We start from the raw sequence: 24,202 nt of genomic DNA, 5'->3' as shown, positions 1-24,202 counted from the left end.
AAAATTGAGATGGGGCCGGGCACGGTGGCTCACGCCTGTAATCCCAGCACTTTGGGAGGCCGAGGTGGGAGGATCACGAGGTCAGGAGATCGAGACCATCCTGGCTAACATGGTGAAACCCCGTCTCTACTAAATATACAAAAAAATTAGCCGAGCGAGGTGGTGGGCGCCTGTAGTCCCAGCTACTCGGGAGGCTGAGGCAGGAGAATGGCGTGAACCTGGGAGGCGGAGCTTGCCGTGAGCCGAGATTGCGCCCCTGCACTCCAGCCTGGGCGACACAGTGAGACTCTGTCTCAAAAAAGAAAAAATTGAGATGGGGTCTCACTATGTTGCCCAGGCTGGTCTCAAATTCCTGGGCTTAAGTGATACTCCCACTTCAGCCTCCCAAAGTCCTGGGGTTATACGCATGAGCCACTGTGCTTGGCCTAGAATAAGATTTTTAAAGTAGGTTGGACATTTTTCTTTCTCACAGCCCTTCAGAAGCTTCTCATTACAATTGAATACAGACATGGACCTTCCACAGCTTACCACTGCGTGCTCTCAGAATGTTGTCTGTGCTACCCTGCTCATAGTCAAGGCACACTGGCCTCCTTAATAGCTTTGAACAGTCTCAGTTCTTGCTGTCTCTTTAGGATTTTTGCACATGCGGTTTTTTGTTTTTTTGTTTTTTTTAGTCTGTGCTGCTGTAACAAAATACCTGAGATTGGGTAATTTATAAAGAACAGAAATTTATTTCTCACGGTTCTGGAGGCTGGGAAATCTAAGATCAAGTTCTCAGCAGATTTGGTGTCTGATGAAGACTACTCTCTGTTTCCAAAATGGCATCTTTCTGCTGCATCCTCTGGAGGAAAGAAATGCTGCGTCCTCACATGACGGAAGGGACAGAAGGAGTGAACTCACCCTTTTGAGCCCTTTTATGAGGCATTCATCCATTCATGAGGGCAGAGCCTAAAGGCCCCACCTCTTGATACCATTGAATTTGGGGATTAGGCTTCAAAGTGAATATTGGAGAAATACCAAAGTTCATGTTGAACTTTAGTCCCCAACGTGAGGGTATTAAGAGGTGGTATTAAGAAGTATTAATCACTTGGGAAGTGGTTAAGTCATGAAGGCTCTGCCCTTGTAAATGTGATTAATGCCCTTATGGAAGAGGCTACAGAGAGTTGCCTGGCCCCTCCATTCCTTCTACTGTGGGAAGACACAGCATTTATCACCTCCAAAGGACACAGGGATATAAGGTGCCATCTTGGAAGCAGACAGTGAGCCCTTATCAAACACAGAGTCTGCTGGCACCTTGATCTTAAACTTCCCAGCCTCCAGAACTGTGAGAAATAAATTTCTATGGTATTTTGTTATAGCAGCACAAACAGACTAAGACATTCTTCCTTTTAACTACCCACTTTTCCATCATCTTGTATTCATCCTTTAGGTCTCAGCCCTAATATTGTCTCCTCAGAAATTTTTTTACTCATCGTCAATAAATAGGTTCACACTGTATTTAATTATATACTTGTTTAATGTCTATCTTCCTCACAAGACGCTAAGCTCCATGAGGGCAGAGTTCTGTCTGTTTTGTTGTATATCTCAATCTTAGGTGGATGGGTAGAAAATGCTAAGTGTTTGATACATCTTTGATGACTGAATGAATTATCAACCTTTGGTAGAGAAGGCATTATATTTGTTTCAAGAGCAGAGGCTTTGAAACCAGACAAAATCAGGATTCTAGTCCCAGCTCTTTTGCTTACTATGTGAGCCTTTAAGGTGTCACTTAATGTCTTTGAGCCTCAGTTTTCTTGTTTGTTAAATGGAGATTCCATTTATTCACAGTAATTCTCTTCCATAGAATTACTGTGATGGTTAAATAAGCTATCATCTATAAAAATACAATGCCTGAGACATAGTAGGAATTAATTAATGTTGGCTCCCTCCTCTTGAAGTGAAAGTAAAGCCAAAAAATTGTTTTCAGTGTCTTGTAAGAGCATGTAGTTTTTTTTTTTTTTTGAGAGGGAGTTTTGCTCTTGTTGCCCAGGTTGGAGTGCAATGGTGCAATCTTGGCTCACTGCAACTGCTCACTGCAGCCTCTGCCTCCCGGGTTCAAGCAGTTCTCCTGCCTCAGCCTCCTAAGTAGCTGGGATTACAGGCGCCCGCCACCACACCCAGCTAAATTTTGTACTTTTAGTAGAGATAGGGTTTCACCATGTTGGCCAGGCTAGTCTCCTGAGCTCAGGTGATCCACCCGCCTCGGCCTCCCAAAGTGCTGGGATTACAGATGTGAGCCACTGGGCCTCTTTTTTTTTTTTTTTTTTTTTTTTTTTTTTTTTTTTTTTTAAGACAAGGTCTCACTTTGTTGCCCAGACTGAACTGCAGTGGTGTGATTTGGCTCACTGCAACCTCCACCTCCTGGGTTTTAAGTGATCCTCCCACTCAGCCCCTGAGGTAGCTGGGACTACAGGTACACACCACCACACCTGGCTAATTTTTCTGTAGAGACAAGGTCTCACTATGTTGTCCAGGCTGGTCTTAAACTCCTGAGCTCAAGCGATCTGCCCGCCTCAGCCTCCCAAAGTGCTGGGATCAGGCATAAGCCATCACAACTGGCCTGAGCCGGTAGTATTTTAATGGTATCATTTGTGCTTGATATTCATAGTTGGCATTCAGACTTGCTTTGTATGGTTGACAGAAGTTTTACTTCCTAATAATGTGAGGTCTTGGAGGATAGACTTTGTGACTGTCAGTCAGTTATAGATAATTGTGGCTCTTGACTTCTGTTAAGTTGATCCCAACTTGTAATATAATAGTCAAGATACAAAGGATAATACCATTTTAACAAATAGCAAACAACTCTGCTCTTTAAAGCCTCTGTCCTTTTTCTTTATGGCTCATGGTATCCTCAGAGGTTAGTAAGGTACCAGAGCTCAGAAGAAGGAAGTGTAGCACTGGAGGTGAAACTGATTTTTCTGATCATGAAGCCCTCACTCATCAGGTGCTGCACAAAAGAAGGGGAAGAACACTCTGCTTTCCACAGAATAACTCAGATTTCTAAAGTGGATCCTAACATACAGCTGGCCCTTCCTTCCTCCCCTCCCCTCCCCTCCCTTCCCTACCTTTCTTCCTTCCTTTCCTCTCCTCCCTCCCTTCCTTTTTTTTTTTGATAGAGTCTCGCTCTGTCGCCCAGTGCAATGGCGTGATGCAATCTTGGCTCACTGCAACCTCCACCTCCCGGGTTCAAGTGATTCTCCTGCATCAGCCTCCAGAGTAGCTGGGACTACAGGCATCAGCCACCACGCCCAGCTAATTTTTTGTATTGTAGAGTTTTGCCATGTTGGCCAGGCTGATTTCAAACTCCTGACCTCAGGTGATCCGCCCACCTCAGCCTTCCAAAGTGCTGGGATTACAGGCGTGAGCCACTGTGCCCGACCACTTACAGCTTTTTCTTATATGAGATGGAGCTTGAATTAGTGTAGGTTTTGTATATTACTATCAAGGATGGATGGTCTTTAGGAATGTTCAGAGAGAACTTTATAGTTCTAACTTACTATTTCAGTAGCATATTTTGAAAAGGGATGGTTTAGAAGTGACTTGGAGTTAGGGAAAGAGAAATATGATAAATTGGAACGAAGAAACTTTTCAGAATATTCATCCAATGAACATTTAATGAGTATCCAATATTTACAAAGAAGAGGAGTTACCTTAAAATTGAAAAAAAAAATGTGTAAGCCTAATCTATGCTAGCACTTTCACACATTCTGTGTTATTGAATCTCCCTAAAGAAATTGTTAACTCTGATAGATCAAGAGACTCTTCTCAGAAGTTAAGTAATCGTCCATTGATTAATAAATGGCAAAGCTAGGATTCTAAATCAGATCCTCTTTCCAAGTTTACTTTCTGCTAAACTGCAGCTGGGGTTGTCCAATTTTACATAAATGTACGGAGGAACCAAAAAGACCCATAAGAGAATTCTTTTTTTTTTTTTTTGAGACGAGTCTCGCTCAGTCGCCCAGGCTGGAGTGCAGTGGTGCGATCTCAGCTCCCTGCAAGCTCCGCCTCCCGGGTTCACGCCATTCTCCTGCCTCAGCCTCTCAAGTAGCTGGGACTACAGGCGCCCGCCGCCATGTCCAGCTAATTTTTTGCATTTTTTAGTAGAGACGGGGTTTCACCGTGTTAGCCAGGATGGTCTCAATCTCCTGACCTCGTGATCCGCCCACCTCGGCCTCTCAAAGTGCTGAAATTACAGGCGCATGCCACCACATCTAGCTAATTTTTGTATTTTTAGTAGAGATGGGTTTTCACCATGTTGACCAGGCTGGTCTCGAACTCCTGACCTCAAGTGATCCATCTGCCTTGGCCTCCCAGAGTGCTGGGATTATAGGCATGAGGCACCGCACCCAATCAAGAGAATTATTTTGACTGAATTGAGTTATAGGAGGAATATAGATAAATTTGGTGGTTCTACGGTCATTTGTTTGTACACTTCTGTTACAGCATTTATCCTAGTCTGTCTTGTATTTTTATTACTTGTATGTGTCTCTCACCACTACTATATTGTGAGTTACTGTAGAGCAGAGGCCATGATTGTCTCATATGTCTTGGTAACTACTTCAAATTCATTTAAAATGACTGGGCATCCCTTTTTTAAAGTTGTCTTTATTTCACAGTACCTGACGTGGTGTCTTGTACATAGTAGGTAAGTGCTTAAAGTGGAGCCCAAGCCTCATAGGACTAGTTGTCTTTGAAGAAGGTGGTGTTTCAGCCCATGTCCCAGCACTTCTCTTGGTGAACTCAGCAGGGATTTGGGACCTAGTAATTAAGTAGCTGAGAAGCCAATATTCATCCTCTCATTCTCTGAGAAGCATGTTGGTAGCAGAGTGCATTATATTAATACATGGTAGGGGGTACAAGCATAACAGTGAGACTTGGGATTTGGCTTAGGCTTCCCATAGCCAAAGAAATGCTGAGGGGAGATTCATGTTGGTAGGGTCGAAGTAGCATTGGACTACAAGTAAAAAAAAAAAAGTCTGTGTTGTACTTGACTGTGCTACTATTTAACTTAGTGACTTTTGACAAGTAACTTATGCCCCTGAGCCTCAAATTCTTCATTTAGATTATGGTGATAACAAGTTTCAGGGCCTTTTGCCACCTATAATCTGAAGATGGGAAATTTATTTTACCCAAGCTCTGATGAGTTCAGTTGAGAGAGTTGTTGAATTTTTTCCCCTGAGCTATTTGACTAATTATTGTTGGGACACCAGGCAGACTGCATGATCATCTATGGCAGGTGTGACTGCACTCTAGGAGAGACAGTGATGAAAACACCTGACGCTAGAAATCTGAAACAATGCCTAAACAGTTGAGTGCATCCATTCTGGAGCATATTAACCTTTCCTTTTGGGAGAGGCCAAATTAAGGTCTGTTACATTACCTCTAAAGACCGTAATGTGACACTGGAGCTTCAGGATTGAAAAGTGAGATTGTCTTAATTTACAGCAACGAGGGGATTTTGGCTCTAACTTCCAGATTTGTTTATTTATTTATTCACTTATTTATTTATTGACAGAGTCTTGCTCTGTCACCCAGGCTGAAGTGCAGTCGCATGATCTTGGCTCACTGCAACCGTGACCTCCTGGGTTCAAACAATTCTTGTGCCTCAACTACCCAAGTAGCTGGGATTACAGGCATGTGCCACCATGCCCAGCTAAATTTTGTATTTTTAGTAGAGATGGGGTTTTGCCATGTTGGCCAGGCTGGTCTTGAACTCCTTGCATCAAGTGATCCACCTGCCTCAGCCTCTCACAGTGCTGGGATTATAGGTGTGAGCCACTGTGCCTGACCCAGATGCTACTTTTAAGTTTGTTGGATGATTATGCTCTTTAATAATGTTGTTACACAGTATGAGACTTTTCAGTCCGCTTTCTAGAACTGTGGAACAAAAACCAAAATGCCTTCAGTTGGTCCAGAAAGAAGGGATTTGCTTTTATTTCAATTAAAAATTGGGAGACTTATCTTTATTATGTGGCCCTCTCTTACAAAGAACAAATTGCTTTGTAAACTCAGGTAAGCACTTTGTATCTCTGATCTCTACATTCCTCATTTGAAACATGGTAGAACTGGACCAGCTAATCTCTAAAGTCATTTCATTGGCTCTACCTTGCCTTGATTTTAAGTGTCTGTGTGATTGTACTGTTTCTTTGGGACTCTCTGGTTCTTAACCCAGCATAGCATGTTCATCAGTATAAAACATGAGTTTAGAACTTTTGGTTTGTAACCCATTCTTCATGTTGTGTCTTGGAGAGTTAATTCAAGTGCTCAGTCCCAATGTCTCCATTAAAAAATGAGAATGAAAGTTTTTATCTATTTCCATCCTAACATTGAAGTGGGTAATGATGATATTTGGTGAAGTATAAGGCACTGTACTAGGTAGTCAAGGGACCGAGGTTCTAGGTTCTATTCCTAACTTTTTTTTTTTTTTTTTTTTTTTTGAGACGAAGTATTGTTCTTGTTGCCCAGGCTGGAGTACAGTGGCGCCATCTTGGCTCACTGCAACCTCTGCTTCCCAGGTTCAAGTGATTCTTCTGCCTCAGCCTCCCAAGTAGCTGGGATTACAGACACCCACCAACTGACCCAGCTAATTTTTGTATTTTTTTAGTAAAGACGGGGTTTCACCATGTTGGCCAGGCTGGTCTCGAACTCCTGACCTCAGGTGATCCACCTGCCTCACCCTTTCAAAGTGCTACGATTACAGGCATGAGCCACCACGCCTGGCCTCCCTAACTCTTAAGTAGTTGTGTGCCTTCCTACCAGTCACTAATCTTTTTGTGCTTCAGTGTCTTAGACTGTAAATTATTGAAAAGCTACACGAATGTCCATTATGTGCCATATACCTATGTCAATCACTTTATGTACATCATTTGTTATCTGCAGCAGCAAAGTGAGAACAAATGGGAACTTAGGCCCTGAAAGGCAAGTCGTGTGCAAGATCCCACAGGTAGGAAATGGCAGAGCTAGGATTAGAAGCCACATCTTTCACTCCAAAGCCTGTTCACTTTCTTTACCTATACTGTTATTTTTTCTTTTATTTTTTTAAATGCTTTTTTGGAGATGGGGTCTTGCTATGTTATCCAGGCTGGACTCAACTGGGCTCAGGCCACCCTCCAGCCTCAGCCCCTGGAGTAGCTGGGACTATAGGCACATGGCATAGCACCCAGATACACCTATACTATTCCACTTCATTTGCAGCATAAGATCTACTGTATATGCTTTCTAGGATTGTTGCTAGGAACAGATTGGATATCGGATACCACATTGCTTTTGGCCATTAGAATTTTATAGTTAGAACCCGTGAGCAACTCTAGTGTATTTAAGATTCCGGATTCAAATCTCAGCTCTGCTACTTATTTAGCTTTGGATCTCCGATAAGTTACTTAATCTCTTCATACATCTTTTTGTCATCTATTGAATGGGAATAATAGTACCAACTCCATACAGTGACATGAGGACCATGCAAAGCATTTTTAATATTATTTTGCATATAGTGAGTATTCAGTATATATTAGTAAATAGCAGTGTAGTTGGGATTGTTTTATTTACTCCCCTTGTTTTAGTTATGGTGAAGCTGAAACAGTGCTCAAGATGAAGCAGCTAATTAAAGCCACTGAAAAGAATAAAGTTTATATATGTAAGATTATATTGAATATTTTACAAATAAACATTTAGTGTTAAATTCAGTATATAGTGACAACATTACCCTCAATCCACAGGTTGGGGGGATGGGGTAGGCTACAGAGGGAAGAGAGAGCTAGAGCTTGGGTTAATGATTTATCTGGCAAGGGTTCTGGGCCTTTCATCACGAGCATTTATTGGTTGCCTGTTACATCGACCCATCAAGCCTCTAACTTCTTCATCTTAGACAACTCTGCAGAAGACTGGGGGGACAACTCTTTCTCTCTGATTAGATCAGGTTCTGTCAGATGTGTATGTATTGACTTTTTATCTAGTTGTCTTGATGAAACCCAAGACTCAGACTTGGAGTTAAATGTAACAGATTGTATGCTGTGGTTTGATTTGAAGTTCAGGTATGAGGGGAGGAATGCCCTGCATGATCCATCCCAAATTTATTAAAGTTCTCTGTATTGGGTTTGGAGGCCTCAGTCCTAGCTAATATAAAACGTAACTTTATTACCTGGTTTTTTGCTTTTTGTTCCTTTTGTTCATGAAACTCCTTTGGTAATATCAATATGTTCCCTTTGTTCATGAAACTCCGTTGTTGATTTTACTGGGTATAGGATTTGAGTATTCCTCAGTATCATCACACCATGTGACAACACTCTAATCTCACCAGTGTTTTTAATGTGTACACACATACCTGTCAGTCTAAATTTCAAAAAAACCCAGAAAGAATGTTTGACAGAGCATCATTTTTAGGCAGTTTTATAGCATACAGAGGCAGTCAATATGAAGTACAAATTTGGGGAGACTAGGTTAAATGCTACAAAAGAAAGATTCTTATTTATGTGACATTGATTTTTTCCCCCATCTTTATAGGTTGCTATGGTGACAGACTATGGGGCCTTTATCAAAATCCCAGGCTGTCGGAAGCAAGGTAGGAGCCTATAACTTGAAATTCAGCCCTCTGATTCTACTCTCTGCTAACACCCCACCACCTCCTAATTATAAGCTGTACATTTTTCAGACAGTAGTTTTTCATTCATTTGTTTTCTTTTTAATATAGATATGAATACAAGATGACAGTTCATTTTTAGCGAGCAGAAGAATGGTGGTCTCTGACTCAGGAGGAAGGCTGAGGTATAGCTAATTGGGTTTACTTCTGAAACCAGCTCCTCTTTAGACCTCACCTGTGACCCTAGGCAAATCACTTGACTTCTTTTTTTTTTTTTTTTTTTTTTTTTTTTTTTGAGACGGAGTCTCGCTCTGTCGCCCAGGCTGGAGTGCAGTGGCCGGATCTCAGCTCACTGCAAGCTCCGCCTCCCGGGTTTATGCCGTTCTCCTGCCTCAGCCTCCCTAGTAGCTGGGACTACAGGCGCCCGCCACCTTGCCCGGCTAGTTTTTTGTATTTTTTAGTAGAGACGGGGTTTCACCAGGTTAGCCAGGATGCTCTCAATCTCCTGACCTCGTGATCCACCCATCTCGGCCTCCCAAAGTGCTGGGATTACAGGCTTGAGCCACCGTGCCCGGCCCACTTGACTTCTTTAGACACAGGATTTGCGGGAGGGCAAGCTACCGCTGTCTGAGGCTGACAGTGTGAGTTTTCTAGTAGATAGCGCATGAAATGAGAATAGTATTGTAAGTGATACAAGCATATATATATATATATAATGTTTTAAGTTTTTTTCATAAAGAGGCATCTGTTGAACATTTTTTGAGAATCCTGTTATAAGTCTATAATCTTATTTATTTACCAAAACTATGTTAAGCATAAAAGGCAGGTTCCACAGACTGGTTGTCTGCCCAGAGTGGGCTAGGTAGTGGCATAGCCAAGACTAGAACCCAGTCCTTCTGATTCCTAGCCCCTGGATCTTTCTACTATATCACACTGCTGGTGGATCCAAAGATTCTACTTGCTAACTTCTTATGCTAAAATAAGTTAAGATTTAATTAAAGATTTTAATTTTTTTAAAAGCCATTAAGAGTACTAGAAGAAAATCTAGAAGAATATTTCACTACATAAAAATTAAAAATTTAATTGCAAAAATCATTGTAAGCAGAGTTAAGTTGGGAAAAAGAATTTGTAGTACATATGATAAAGAACTAATACAAAGGGGGTATTAGGAAAAGGTGCCAAGGATGTGAAAAAACAACTCACAGGAGAAAAGAATATTACTTGGTACTATAGTAAAAGATACTCATTCTCAGTATGATTAAAAAGTAACTTAGACTAGTAGATTCATATAATGCGATATTACTCAATAATACAAAGGAATGAGAATAAAATATTCATACATGCAACAACCTGAATCAATCTCCAGAAATTATACTGAGTGAAAAAAGCTAATCTCAAAAGGTTATACACTTTATGATTCCATTTATATAGCATTCTTATGTTTTACTTGAGATATGATTCACATACCACACATTTCACCTGCTTAAAGTGTACAATTCAGTGGTTTTTTGGTATATTCAGAGTTTTGTGACCATCACCACGATCTACTTTGAGAACATTGTTGTCACCATAAAAAGAAACCCTGTACCCATTAGCCATCACTCCAGATTCTCTGTATGCCCCCAGCTTTAGGCAACCATTATTCTATTTTATCTCTATATTTGCTTATTTTGTACATTTGTTATAAATGGAATAATGCAGTATATAGTCTTTCGTGACTGACTTCTTTTACTTAGCGTGTTTTCAAGGTTCATCTGTTTTATAATATGTACTTCATTCTTTTTTATTGCCATTACAAATTAATTTGTTGCAATTCCATCAGTTGATGGATATTTGGGTTGTTTCCACTTCTTTAGTATTATGAATAATGTTGCTATAAATATTTGTGTACAACTTTTTGTGTGGATATTTGCTTTCATTGGGTATATTCCTAGGAGTAGAAATACTGGGTCATATGGTAACTCTGTGTTCAACTTTTTGAGAAACTGCCAAACTGTTTTTCCAAAGTGAGCACGCCATTTTACATTCCTACCAGCAATGTATGAGAGTTCTGCTTTCTTTACATCTTTGTTAACACTTGTTATTATCTTTTTGGGTATGGCCATCCTAATGGATGTGCAGGGACATCTCATTGTGGTTTGAATTTCCCTAATGGCTAATGATGTTAAGTCTCTTTTCTTGGGTTTATTGGCCATTTGTATATCTTTTCTGGGAAAATGTCTATTCAAATCTGATACATTTTGACTGTGTCCCCACCCAAATCTCATCTTGAATTGTAGTTCCCGTAATCCCCATGTGTTGTGGGAGGGACCAGGTGGAGAGAATTGAATCATGGGGGTGGTTTGCCCCATCCTGTTCGCATCATAGTGACATAAGATCTGATGGTTTTATAAGGGGTTTCCCTTTTTATAAGGGAAACCCCTTATAAAACCATCATTCGCTGGGCACTTATTCTCCTTCCTGCTGCCCTGTGAAGAAGGACGTGTTTGCTTCCCCTTTCCCCGTGGTCATTAAGTTTCTTGAGACTTCCCTAGCCATGCTGAACTGTGAGTCAGTTAAATCTCTTTCCTTGATAAATTACCCAGTCTCGTATGTCTTTATTAGCAGTGTAAGAACAGACTAATACAAAATCCTTTTCTCTTTTTGAGACAGAGTCTCGCTCTATTGCCCAGGCTAGAGTGTAATGGTGCAGTCTTGGCTCACTGCAACCTCTGCCTCCTGAGTTCAAGTGATTTTCATGCCTCAGCTTCCTGAGTAGCTGGGATTACAAGCATGTGCCACCACTCCCCGCTACATTTTAGTAGAGACAGGGTTTTGCCATGTTGGCCAGACTGGTCTTGAACTCCTGTCCTCCGGTGATCTGCTCTCCTCAGCCTCCCAGAGTGCTGGGATTAAAGGTGTGAGCCACCACACCTGCCTGGTTATTTTTGTTTTTATTGTTGAGTTAGGTGTTTCTCATATATTCTGGATACTAGTCCCATATCAAATATATGATTTGCAAAGATTTTTATGTAACATACTTGAAATGACAAAATTAAGTGGAGAACAAATTATTTAATGGTTGACAAGGATTAAGGAGGGGAAGGAAGTAGCAATAGGACGGATCCTTGTGGTGAGGGACCTGTTCTGTATCTTAACTGTGGCAGTGTATACATGAATCTGCACATGTGGTAAAATTACGTGGAACTAAGTACATACACATACACAAACACAAATGAGTGCAGGTAAAACTGGGGAAATCTGAACAAGAGCCAGTCGATTTTATCTGAGATGTTTTTTCCTACACCAACCAATTCTCCGGTTCTCTGATTCTCTAACATCAACTGGATGTCCAACAATTCAATTCAATTCTGACACTAATTACCTGGGAGTTAGTGTCAGATTCCACATGGTTAAGGCCTCAGTCCCACATGACTGTCCTCACTTCAGATGCCAACCCCAATATTGGATCCTCAGATTACCTACACTTTTGTCTCGCTTGGCTACAATTTTTGGGATTCCCAGCACTTTGCCCCAAAGTTAGTAATTTGCTAGAGTGACTCACAGAACTAAAAAAAAAGCTATAGTTACTATTAGTTTATTTTAAAGGATAAAAATGAACAGTCAGATGAGGAAGTACACAGGGTGAGACCCAAAGCGTTCCGAGTACAAAGCTTTTGTCCCCATGGAGTTGGGGTGTGTCACCCTCTTGGTGACATGTGGTAACTCTGTGACCCCACAGGGATGTATTCACCAACTCTCCAAACTCCATTGCTTAGGGGTTTATATGGAGGATCTGTTACATAGACATGGTTGATTAAATTATTGGCCTTCAGTGATAGCTCAGTCTCCAGCCCCTCTCCCCTTCCCAGAAGTCAGAGGGTAGGGCTGAAATTTCTTTTTTTCTTTTGAGAGGAAATCTAGCTCTGTTGCCCAGGCTGGAATGCAGTGGTGCGATACTGGCTCACCACAATGTCTGCCTCCTGGGTTCCAGCGTTTCTCCTGCCTCAGCCTCCCAAGTAGCTGGGATAACCCTATCTAATCACATCCTTGATTTCTCTGTTTCTGAAGCTATCTAGGGACCCACCAATAGTCACCTCATTAAGGGACTTAATGAATAACAAAAGACACTTCTATCACTCAGAGTAGTCCAAGGGTTTTAGGAACTCTGCCAGGAACTAGGGACAAAGATCGTATATGTATTTCTTATACCACAGTATCAATGCCAGCATCTTGGTTGTGATAGTGTACTATAGTTTTCCAAAATGTCACCATTAGAGAAAACTGGATAAAGTGTACATAAAACCTCTGTATTATTTCTTTTTTTTTTTTTTTTTGAGACGGAGTCTTGCTCTGTTGCCCAGGCTGCAGTGTGCAGTGGCACAATCTCGGCTCACTGCAAGCCCCACCTCCCGGGTTCACGCCATTCTCCTGCCTCAGCCTCCCTAGTAACTGGGACTACAGGCACCTACCACCACGCCCGGCTAATTTTTTGTATTTTTAGTAGAGACGGGGTTTCACCATGTTAGCCAGGATGGTCTCAATCTTCTGACCTCGTGATCCACCTGCCTCGGTCTCCCAAAGTCAGCTGGGATTACATGCCTGAGCCACTGAGCCCGGCCTCACCTCTGTATTATTTCTTTTGAGTGCAGGTGAATGTACAATTATCTCAAAAAATTTTTTTCACATAGGGCAGCAAAGTTATCAAATGCTTTTTAAAAATTATTTAAAACACTCCTAAAATCTTTGAGATTAACAAATATTTTAAAAGATTGCTGTTAATACCCAGTGTTAGACATGGGCACTTTTACTCACTATCAGGAGCATAATTTCACAGACTTTGGCAATGCCTATTAACATTTTTTTTTTTTTTTTTGAGACGAAGTATCGCTCTGTCGCCCAGGCTGGAGTGCAGTGGCCCGATCTCGGCTCACTACAAGCTCCGCCTCCCGGGTTCACGCCCTTTTCCTGCCTCAGCCTCCCGAGTAGCTGGGACTACAGGCGCCCGCCACCTCGCCCGGCTAGTTTTTTGTATTTTTTTAGTAGAGACGGGGTTTCACCATGTTAGCCAGGATGTTCTCGATCTCCTGACCTCGTGATCCGCCCGTCTCAGCCTCCCAAAGTGCTGGGATTACAGGCTTGAGCCACCGCGCCTGGCTGCCTATTAACATTTTTAGTGTGCTTATTACCCTTTAATCCAGAAATTCTTTAGAGAATTTAGTGTAAGTGGAGAATTACATAAATTATGTGCTTCTGTTTTGTAGACTATGCAGATGATTAAAAGAATGACTATTTCTAAGACACCCTTATGCTTCATCTTACCAGAAAGATGCTATGGAAGGTTTTCACACAATTCCATCACACTGCATAACAGTTGTAAAACATCATTGATTATAAGAAGCACTCCAATTTCAGAGATATTAAAGTGAGAGGAAAAGAAAGTGCCTCTTAGAATCAATGAAACAGAATAGATGTCAGTTTACTGACATGAGCCGGGAGTGGTGGCATGCACCTGTAATCCCAGCTACTTGGGAGGCTGAAGCAGTAAGATCACTTGAGGCCAAGAGTTCAAGGCCAGACTGGGCAACACAGCAAGACCTCATTGATGGCAGTGGAGGCCTGTCTAGAGCAGCTGCTTCAAAAATGCCAGCCATAGTGGGGGCCGTGCAGCCAGGGCTGCATGTTCCATGGAGCTGGCAGGAACCAGGAACAGCGGGATCCCTGCCGCCTTATGAGTTAGTGGAGTGGGAGTCCACCCTCACGGGTGCATCTGCAATCACTCAGCCCTAGCTGCAGACCCAGGCATCCCTGCGCTCTTGGAGGTCTGGGAAGACCCCTTTCCCCCACAGGCTCAGAAGTGCCTGCTCCCACTGCCTGACCTCTTCCAGTTCCTGGCTCCTGCTCTGATTTTGGAGCAAAGTTGAAGCCTAGCGTGGGCACTATTGCAGCCTGGCTGGGTTTGCGCGCCTTGGGGTGGTGCTGACATGCCAGCTTCCTACCACCTCGACCCCCTCCAGACTTTGGGTGCCAGTGAGCACAAGAGGGAGGCCAAAGGAGTGCTGAGGGTGACTCATCATGGGCCTGCAGGTGCCCCTGGCAGACAGGCTCCTGGGTGGAAAGGGGCAAGTCTCTTTCTGTGAAGCCCCACCTTCAAGCCAGGGATGGCCTGAAGCATAGGGGCCAGGCTCTCAGTTCCAGGTGGAGTCTGTGGCCCAGAGTGAGAACTTAAGGTGCTTTTTCTGGGCCTGCCCATGGACCAGTCAGCATACACTTCTGAAGACTGTAAAAACCCTGGACTTAGCCAGACTTGGGCAGACACTGGGAGGAACTGCCTGTGGAAATGGGTTACCCACACTGGGTCTCCTCTCTGTCGAGGGCTGCAGATGTTGGGATGACCTGCCTGCAGATAAGAGCTGCCCATTCTGGGTCTCCTCTCTGCTGAGAGCTGCACTCAACAGGTTGACCTGCCTGTGGAAAGGAGCTACCTACTTTGGGTCTCCTGAGAGCTGTACTATCACTTAATAAAGCAACTCTTTGCCTTGCTCACCCTCCAGTTGTCTGCATACCTCATTCTTCCTGGATGCAAGACAAGAACTTGGGACTCGCTGAATGGCGGGACTGAAAGAGCTATAACAGACCCAAGGGCTCCCTGAGCCAGAGCTGTGACACCCTCTTTGGGGCTTTGCGGTTCCTGGCATCTCCACACTTCTGGACACCACCATGTTCCCCATAGTCCACAGTGGAAGCCGCTTGTGGTATGCCTGGTCCAGCCACAGCCTCACATGGAGCTGGTGCCTGTGCCAGCATCTGGAGCTGCCTGCCCAGCCACAGCAGCCAGTGTGCCTGGCTGTGCACAGTGGCTGGACCCCATGCTCACTCACTCATGCACCCCTTGCCACTCCGAGCCTGGCTCGCCCTTGGCAGGAGTGGGATCTGGGACAGTAGCATGAACAGAGTGCAGCCCGCTAGACCAAGTGGATGGAACAGGCCTAGTGGCCCCAAGCAAAACTGAGTGCAGCCTGCTGGGCCAAGTGGGCCGAACGAGCCCGGCAGGCCCAAGCAAAACTCGGGCAAAGGTGCTGCTGGCCACAGCAGCTTCTGGCTGGAAAAATGACACCTGAAGAATCTTGTGACACTATCTTTACAAAAAAGTTAGCTGGGTGTGGCAGCAGGAGGATCACTTGGGCCCAGAAGTTAGAGGCTGCAGTGAGCTATGATTGTGCCACTGCACCCAAGCCCTGGGTAACAGAGTGAGACCCTGTCCCTTTAAAAAAAAAAAAAAAAAAATTACATGGAATGAAGTCCAAGATAATAAAATTTGAAAACGTGTTCCAGAAGACTTTGTATAGCATCTCCCTTCCCTACCCTTTTAAAGCAAGTGTACATATACCTTTATATATCTTTTTTTCTTTATATATTTTAAATTATTGCCTATGTTTAGAAGAAAGGCAGGAGGAATATTTAATAGATTAACACTGGTCACCTCTGGGGAGTTGGTTTTGCTAAGGAAGGGATGTACATGGAAGAAGGACTTTGAGTTTTGGAATTTTTTTTTTAAAGTGTTTTCTATTAAAATCCAAGAGGTGATCTTTGGATAATAAATCCTTGCTTCTAACCTTGTAGACTACTCTTCTGCAAATTGCATCTTTGCTTTAGAAATGGTTTACCAGCAGTTTTCAAGCTGGCAGTCAGCAGTCTGTAATTAAGTTTCTCGTTTTATGTTGGTTCAGATTGAATGACATTGAACTCTTCCTCACCCCATAGGACATTCACCTCTTTCTGTCTGAGCACAGGTTTTCTTGTTAATATACTTACCATAGCTGCCAGTGCCTGAAAGTCCCATTCTAACTTGGCCGTATGTGACACTTTGGGGACTGTGTGGAATTAAAGGCCTGTGACCTTCCAGCAGTCAATCTTTAACTCACTTTATCCATACCCTGTCAGGTGATGCCTCTGATTGTGACTGACAGCTTACAAGTGAATCTGTCAGTCTGACAGCTGGGCTGAGACAAGCCTCAGAGGGAAAGCTCAGGGAGCCAAACAATTAGGTGGAAACTGTGAGTTTTAATCCTGAGATCTATAGGTTTATTGTATAACTTGAGCAATTGACTTCCTTACAGTGTATCTTAGTTTCTTTGCCCATAAAGAGGGAAGATCATTAAGTCTCAGCCTGAAAGGACTGAGTTAGAAAATAACTCTGGTCTGATCAGATCTTAACATCTTTGGCTCAGGTAGGTAGATTCTAATTTGAGCTAGTTTCCCAGATGTCCTGTTCTCAGAATTCTTCAGCCACCACTGAGTTGAAGAGCCCTTCCTAATATTCAAACCTAAGCTAGATTTTCTTTCCCCTCTCATTCCAATATGACTTTCTGTGATGATGAAAATATTCTTTATGTTCTCTGATTTGTTTTCTGACACCAACCAACTCCCCAATTCTCTGGACACCAACTGGGTATCCAACGACTCAGTTCAATTCTGACATTATTTATCTGGAGCTTGTGTTAGATCTCTCAAATTAAAGGGACTCAGTCCCACAAAATTGCCCCTCTTCAGATGCCAGCTGCAAGTCCTGGGCCACTTGTACTTCTGACCAATCAGCTGTAAACAGGGGTTCCATGACCACCTCCTTAGGTTTGAGACTTTGCCAGAATGGCTTACAGAAGTCAGGAAAACACTTTACAGTAGTCCCCCTTCATCTGTGCCTTTACTTTCCACGGTTTCAGTTACCCTAGGTCAACTGAGGTTTGAAAATATTGAAGAGAGAATTCTAGAAACAATTCATAAGCTTTAAGTTGCAGTTGCAGTGTGATGAAATCTTGCGCTGTCCTGCCCCATTCCATCTGGTACATGAATCGTCCCTTTGTTCATCCACACTGTGTTATGCTACCTGCCCATTAGTCACTTAGTAGCTTTCTCAGTGATCAGATCAACTGTCTGCTATTGCAGTGCTTGTGTTCCAGGTAACCCTTATTTTACTTAATGGCCCCAAAGTGTAATAGTGACGCTGGCAATTTTGATATGCCTGAGAGAAGCCATAAAGTGCTTCCTTTAAGTCAAAAAGTAAAAGTTCTCCACTTAATAAGGAAAAAACGGGGACCCCTAGAGGGGAAACTGAGGGAAAGGGGAGTACAACAGTTGAAAAATTTAACTTTGAGTACTATGCTCAGTACTTCTGTAATGTGATGATTCATATCCCAAACCTCAGCATCATGTAGTATACACAGATAACAAACTTGAATATGTACCCCTGGAATCTAAAATTAAGGAAAGAAAACGTAATCCTATCCTGTGGTTGCTAAGATCTATCCTAAGAATGAATCTTCTATGTGTGAAATTGGGAAGAAGGAAAAATTCATACTAGTTTTGCTGTCGAATTTCTAACTGCAGAAGTTACAGCAACAGTGTGTGATAACTGTTATTACATTATGCTGTTATTATTATTGTTAATCTATTTCTGTGCTTAATTTATAAATTAAACTTCACAGCCAGGCATGGTGGCTCACACATGTAATTTCAGCACTTTGGGAGGCAAGGTGGGCAGATCGCTTGAGCTCAGGAGTTCAAGACCAGCCTGGGTAACATGGTGAAACCCCATCTCTACAAAAATACAAAAATGTACTGGTCATGGTGGTGTGTGCCTATAGTCCAGGCGACTTGAGGGGATAGGATTGTTTGAGCCTGGGAGGCAGAGGTTACAGTGAGCCAAGATCATGCCACTACACTCCAACCTGGGTGACAGAACAAACCCTGTCTCAAGAAAAAGAAAAAAAAAATTAAACTTTATCTTAGTTGTGTATGTATAGGAAAACCATAGTATATATAGGATTCGATACTATTCTTTGCCAGTTTATTATAAAGGATACAACTTAGGAACAGCCAAATAATTGAAGAGATACATAGGGCAGGGTATGGCTGGAGTGGAGTGGGGTCAGGTAAGGTGTGGTGGGGAGCTTTCATGCTCTCTGGTATGCCACCCTCCCAGCACTAGGATGTGTTTACCAACCCAGAAACTCTACAAATCTCATGTATGGGAGTTTTTATAGAACTCAGTCTCTAGCTCCCAACCCTCCTCTTCCTAGAAGTAAAACATTGGTGGGTGGGACTGAAAATTCCAGTCCTCTAAGCCAGCGTGGTGGTGAGCACCTATAGTTCCAGCTGCTCGGGAGACTGAGACAGGGGGAAAGTTGAGCCCTCCAGGAGTTTGAGTCTAGCCTGGGCAACATAGCAAGATCCTGTCTCAAAACAGAAAAAGAAAGTTCCAGCCGTCTAATCACTTGGTCTTTCTGGTGACTAGTCCATCCTGAGGCTATCTAGGGATCCCACTCTGTCACCTCATTTACGTAAACGCAGGTGTAATCAAAGGGGCTTATTATGAATAACAGAATACACTCCTATCACTTAGTAAATCCCAGGAGTTTTAGAAGTTCTTTGCCAGGAAGGGGGACAAATGTATTTTTGTATTATACTACATCTGTGCTGATAAATGACTTTTTCATTTTATTTATTTCAACTAATTGAAGTTGAAAGTTAAAACAGCTACATGACTAGTGACTATCTTATTAGGCAGTGCAACCCTATACAATTATAAAGTTCTTTTTTTTTTTCCTACTATCTTCTACCCTCCAGCACTAAACTGTGAAATTTTGAGAATAGAAATTTTTCAACATTATACTTTCAGAGTTTCTTGCTTATGATAGACGTTCAAATATATTTAGCAGTGGATTCAGTTTAGCAAATAATTATTGAGTTCTATTTTCTGATTAGCTTTTTTGGTGGGAACACAGAGGTAAGAGAAACATAATCCCTTGCTGCCCTCAGATTGCTTACAGTCTAGTGATGTAAATGAATTAGAGTGGCGTGTAATAAAAATGAGTGTTGTTGCACTTAGTCCATGGAATTGTGGAATGGTTAGGCTGTTTGGATGAGTCAGGGGATAGTACAATACCTGAGGTATAGTGGGTGGGTGTTCAGTAAATCTCACTGAATGAATGAATGAATGAATTATAGCCTCAGCTCTACCATTAACTGGCTTCTTGGCAAGTCACCTAGTCTTTGAGCCTTAATTTCCTTATCTCTGAAATGGGAATGATGTGCATATTTTAGGGTCTTGAGTTTTTCAACTGGGAGAACCATGTTTCATTAACCCTTGGATATATATTTGCCTATAATATAGTAAGCGTTTAGTAAATGTTTTAGTGACTCCTTAATCCCAACAAGATAAAGGATGTTAAAACACTTTCACTAATGTGCTTATATTATTGTCATATACCATTGATTGGGAGATGAATTGACTTGAAAAATGTGGAGAGGGAATTAAGATTCCCCAAAGGTAACAATGACCTTTTGTTTTGACATTGTTCTGGCTGTAGCTGTCCTCTAATGATTTGAGATTTTCACTTCTTTCCTTTATTGCCAGTGGAAGTTGTGAAAGAAATTAATGTTGAACCTAACGCAGTTGGGGCAGCAGTTTTAAGGGGACTATAATGGGCTCTCTCTGTTACTCTCATATGGTGATTGAGGAGCTAGCCCTTTCCAAGTTGTCAGGTTTGGGTTTTTTTCTGTTTTTACCAGTAGGCATTCAGATGGGACTCATTGTCTTTAAGTGTCATGTTGGGTTTATTGAACTTGATGATGGACTTGATATGCCTCTTGGGCATTTATTTATGGCTTGATGTGAGAAATCCAAGCACAGATTGCTCTGAAGAGCTCCCTTTGGTGTGGCGTGGCAAGCAAAGCATTTTTGTTTGTTTCTGTTTGATTTTGGAGCATATGCTGGCATAGAATTAGATGTGCTTTCCTCTATTTGTAGGTAAGTTCATCTTTCTCCTTTTTTTAATTGAAAGGACAATACAGATTAATAATAAAGAAAAAATGGGGAAAATATTGGTATGATGTAGGAGACCTGATAAACTCATATTTGAATTGCAGTTCTGTTATCAGCCTTGTGATCCTGGATAATTTATATGATTTCTAGACTATTTTTTCCTATGAACCTTTGTCAAAGAGGATTAAATGAATGGATAGATGTAGTATATATAGTGAGGTACTCGGCACAAAGGGAAGGGGCCTCAAATATTTTATATGGTGTCCTCTACCACATACACATCATCTGACTTTTGGTGGTGTGTCCATGTTAACAATGAAGTCTCTCCCAAGAATTCAGACTGCTTTCTGAGAATGAATCTAGTCATGAATCCCCCCATACAGAGTATAGTTTCAGCCATAGATAGAAATAAACCAGGTAATTGCCTATAAAACTGACTGAAGAGATGGAAGCACTCAAGACTTAAGACAATCTGGGTGTAATTCCAGGGAAAAGGGATTGGAACGAAATTGTAATTTAGGAGACTGAAATCTAGTTGATTGTATCATAATATTCTTTTTTTTTTTTTTCCTCGTTCTGTCGCCCTGGCTGGGGTGCAATTGCACGATCTCAGCCCACTGCAATCTCCGTCTCCTGGGTTCAAGTGATTCTCGTGCCTCAGCCTCCTGAGTAGCTGGGACTACAGACAAGTGCCACCAACACCTGGCTAATTTTTGTATTTTTTTAGTAGAGACGGGGTTTCACCATGTTGGTCAGACTGGTCTTGAACTCCTGACTTTAAGTGATTCACCCACCTCAACCTCCCAAAGTGCTGGGATTACAGGTGTGAGCCACCGTGCCCGTTCTGTATCATAATATTCTACTGAGGGAGAGATTATAGGAATAAGCAGGGGGTTGTCAGCTTAAAATGTAGTAAACATAGTAAAAGAAAGACTGAGTGCTTGAAGTTGGCAGAGTTTATCTTGCCTTACTGAGGGCAGAAATGAATCTGATGATATGAACTGTACAGATGGATTTTTTTTTTTTTCTTTGAGACGGAGTCTCGCTCTGTCACCAGGCTGGAGTGCAATGGCTCGATCTCGGCTCACTGCAACCTCTGCCTCCCGGGTTCAGGCAATTCTCCTGCCTCAGCCTCCCAAATAGCTGGGACTACAGGTGCACGCCACCATGCCCAGCTAATTTTTGTATTCTTAGTAGAGATGGGGTTTCACCATGTTGGGCAGGATGGTCTCGATCTCTTGACCTCGTGATCTGCCTGCCTCAGCCTCCCAAAGTGCTGGGATTACAAGCGTGAGCCACGACGCCCAGCTGAGATGGATATATATATATATATTTTTTGTTTTGTTTTGTTTTTTGTTTTTTTTTTTTTTTGAGGAAGTGAGAGTCCACTAAACCTTCATGGACAAAAAAAGTATCTCAAGATAGTTGTCTCCCTTTTGTTCTGATTCCATGTGGAAGCGATTTCTGATCACTAATGTAATTGTTCAGGTATTTAATACTGAAGGCAGCAGCTGGTTTACCTAGATGAGAACTGAGAACCTTCCAGGTATAAGGAAACTATATCTTGTATTGTAAATTAATAAGCTGGTATGTGTCTCTCTCTGAACCAGTTACTAAACTGACAATCTGGTTAGTGTATTTTAGTATATAAGCATCTGCATACCTAAAGACTCCTGCACTTATATCTACAGTTCATACCCTTCCCCTGAGCTACAGACTTGGATATGCAACTGCCTACCTGACATTTGCATTCAAGATCGAGGGCGAGGGCTAGACCATGTCTTTTGTTTAATTCTGTATAAAGCTGTATAAGCTAAGGCCTTTTGGTAATAAGCCGTTAATGTCTCATGTTTAATAATCCTGTACCCTGTTGTAACTATTTTTATGTTTCCTTTTGGTCTATGTCCATATGAGACATAGTTTCACATTATTTCATAGTGTATATATTATTTAATTATAATTTTTATGATCAGAAATAATGCATGCTCATCATAGAAAAATAGAGGGAAAAAAATACAACAGAAAATGATCATTATGTGCTATTACTACCGTATGGAGATAGGCACTGTTAACATTTTGGTGTATTTCTCTTTTTTTTTTTTTTGAGATGGAATCTTGCTTTGTCACCCACGCTGGAGTGTAGTAGCACGATCCTGGGTTCAGGTTATTCTCCTGCCTTAGCCTCCTAAGTAGCTGAGACTACAGGTGCCTGCCACCACACCTGGCTAATTTTTGTATTTTTAGTAGAGATGGGGTTTCACCATGTTGCCCATGCTGGTCACTCCTGACCTCAAGTGATCTGCCCGGCTCAGCCTCCGAAAGTGCTGGGATCACAAGCATGAGCCACCATGCCTGGCTAACATTTTGGTGTATTTCTGTGTATTTACATATGTGTACACAATTTAATATGTTGAGATTAAGATTATACTGTATATTTAAAATTTGTAGTTTTTTGCACGTAATGGACCTTAAACATTTCCCCATTAAAAAAATATTTTCTATAAACATTTAATAGCTTTATTCTGTCATTCAGATGTACCACATAATCGTTTTAAGTTGTTTCCAGTTTTTCACTGTTAGTGCTTCTAGACTTGTCATGTTTATCCAGGAGATAGCTACCAGTACCAAAAATAAAATAAGTAAAATAAAATAAAAAATAAAATAATAAAGTAGAATAAAACATAAAATGCCGGGCGCAGTGGCTGGATCATGAGATCAGGAATACAAGACCAGCCTGACCAACATAGTGAAACCCCATCTCTACTAAAAATACAAAAAATTAACCAGGTGTGGTTATCCCAGCTACTCGGGAGGCTGTAATCCCAGGTACTCAGGAGGCAGAGGCAGGAGAATCACTTGAACCCGGGGGGTGGAGGTTGCAGTAAGCAGAGATTGCGCCGTTGCACTCCAGCCTGGGCGACAGAGTGAGACTCCATCTCAAAAAGATAAATAATAAAATAAAATACATATGTATGTGTGTATGTGTGTGTATATATATAGTTTACTCTCACTAACTTACATGTACTCTGAACACCCATAAAAATTCAGTTGTAGCATAAAACACATTTATAGCATAAAAGAGCAAAATATTTCAAATTAACTTGCTTAAACTACTTAAAGACAAAGTTCATTTGAAATATTTTGTCATTTTTTCACTGGTTATGTGAAAAACCACATAACATACATACACATACATACACACTTTGGAATCAAGTGAGAGAAGGACAAGTTTTGATGCCATTATTTCTGTGTGGTACTCCAGTAAATAGACTTTCTGTTTTAGGGAAGAAGGATAGTGTTCCCTCAAGTATATTAGGTTCAACATTAATTTGCTTCATAACTTTCATCAGCAATAGAGGAAAAAGATGAATTTTAACCAGTAGAGGACCGTTGCAGCCCAAAACAAGTCGAGGTGAAGGGTTTCCCCTTTATGGGATCTGAATTTCCTCTTCAAACTTTTTAGGCTAGTCGGCTCATTACATCGTAGGGGAAAAAAAGTAAAAACCCCATTTGCATGAATTTCACCCAATTTGGAGATTATGTATTGATCTAAAATTAAAAACATAATGTATATAAAACGTTTTAGAGGCCCCAGAATTGTTTAGATAGGTAGGCTATCAACCTCCAGAATCAGCTTATGTAGGTATGAGAGATGTAGTGATGATGGATAGAGAAAGTAGTGGCTCCCAGGAGGAGCTCTAAACAGAAAGGGCAGGTACTTTGAGTTGCAGGCATGTGCAGGCATCCATGTGCATCTCCGTCTTTCTTTCTCTCTCCTGTCTCTC

At 41.8% G+C, this 24,202-nt stretch overlaps 1 protein-coding gene across 2 annotated transcripts in view; it reads left to right on the top strand.

The window, feature by feature from the left end:
- ZCCHC17 (zinc finger CCHC-type containing 17) overlaps positions 1-24,202 on the top strand; it is a 68,031-nt gene that overhangs the window by 12,554 nt on the left and 31,275 nt on the right. The window contains exon 3 of one of the 2 annotated variants that reach the window (XM_007979664.3): positions 8,539-8,596. The exons of the other annotated variant lie outside the window; for it this stretch is intronic. Coding sequence (XP_007977855.1) covers positions 8,539-8,596 — 58 coding nt within the window. The remainder of the gene's footprint in view (positions 1-8,538; positions 8,597-24,202) is intronic. 2 annotated transcript variants of the gene reach the window in all.

This window comes from Chlorocebus sabaeus, chromosome 20 (assembly GCF_047675955.1).
Source record: "Chlorocebus sabaeus isolate Y175 chromosome 20, mChlSab1.0.hap1, whole genome shotgun sequence".
In the NCBI taxonomy this organism is placed as follows: domain Eukaryota; kingdom Metazoa; phylum Chordata; class Mammalia; order Primates; family Cercopithecidae; genus Chlorocebus; species Chlorocebus sabaeus.
This window is presented reverse-complemented; position numbering and strand designations above follow the sequence as displayed.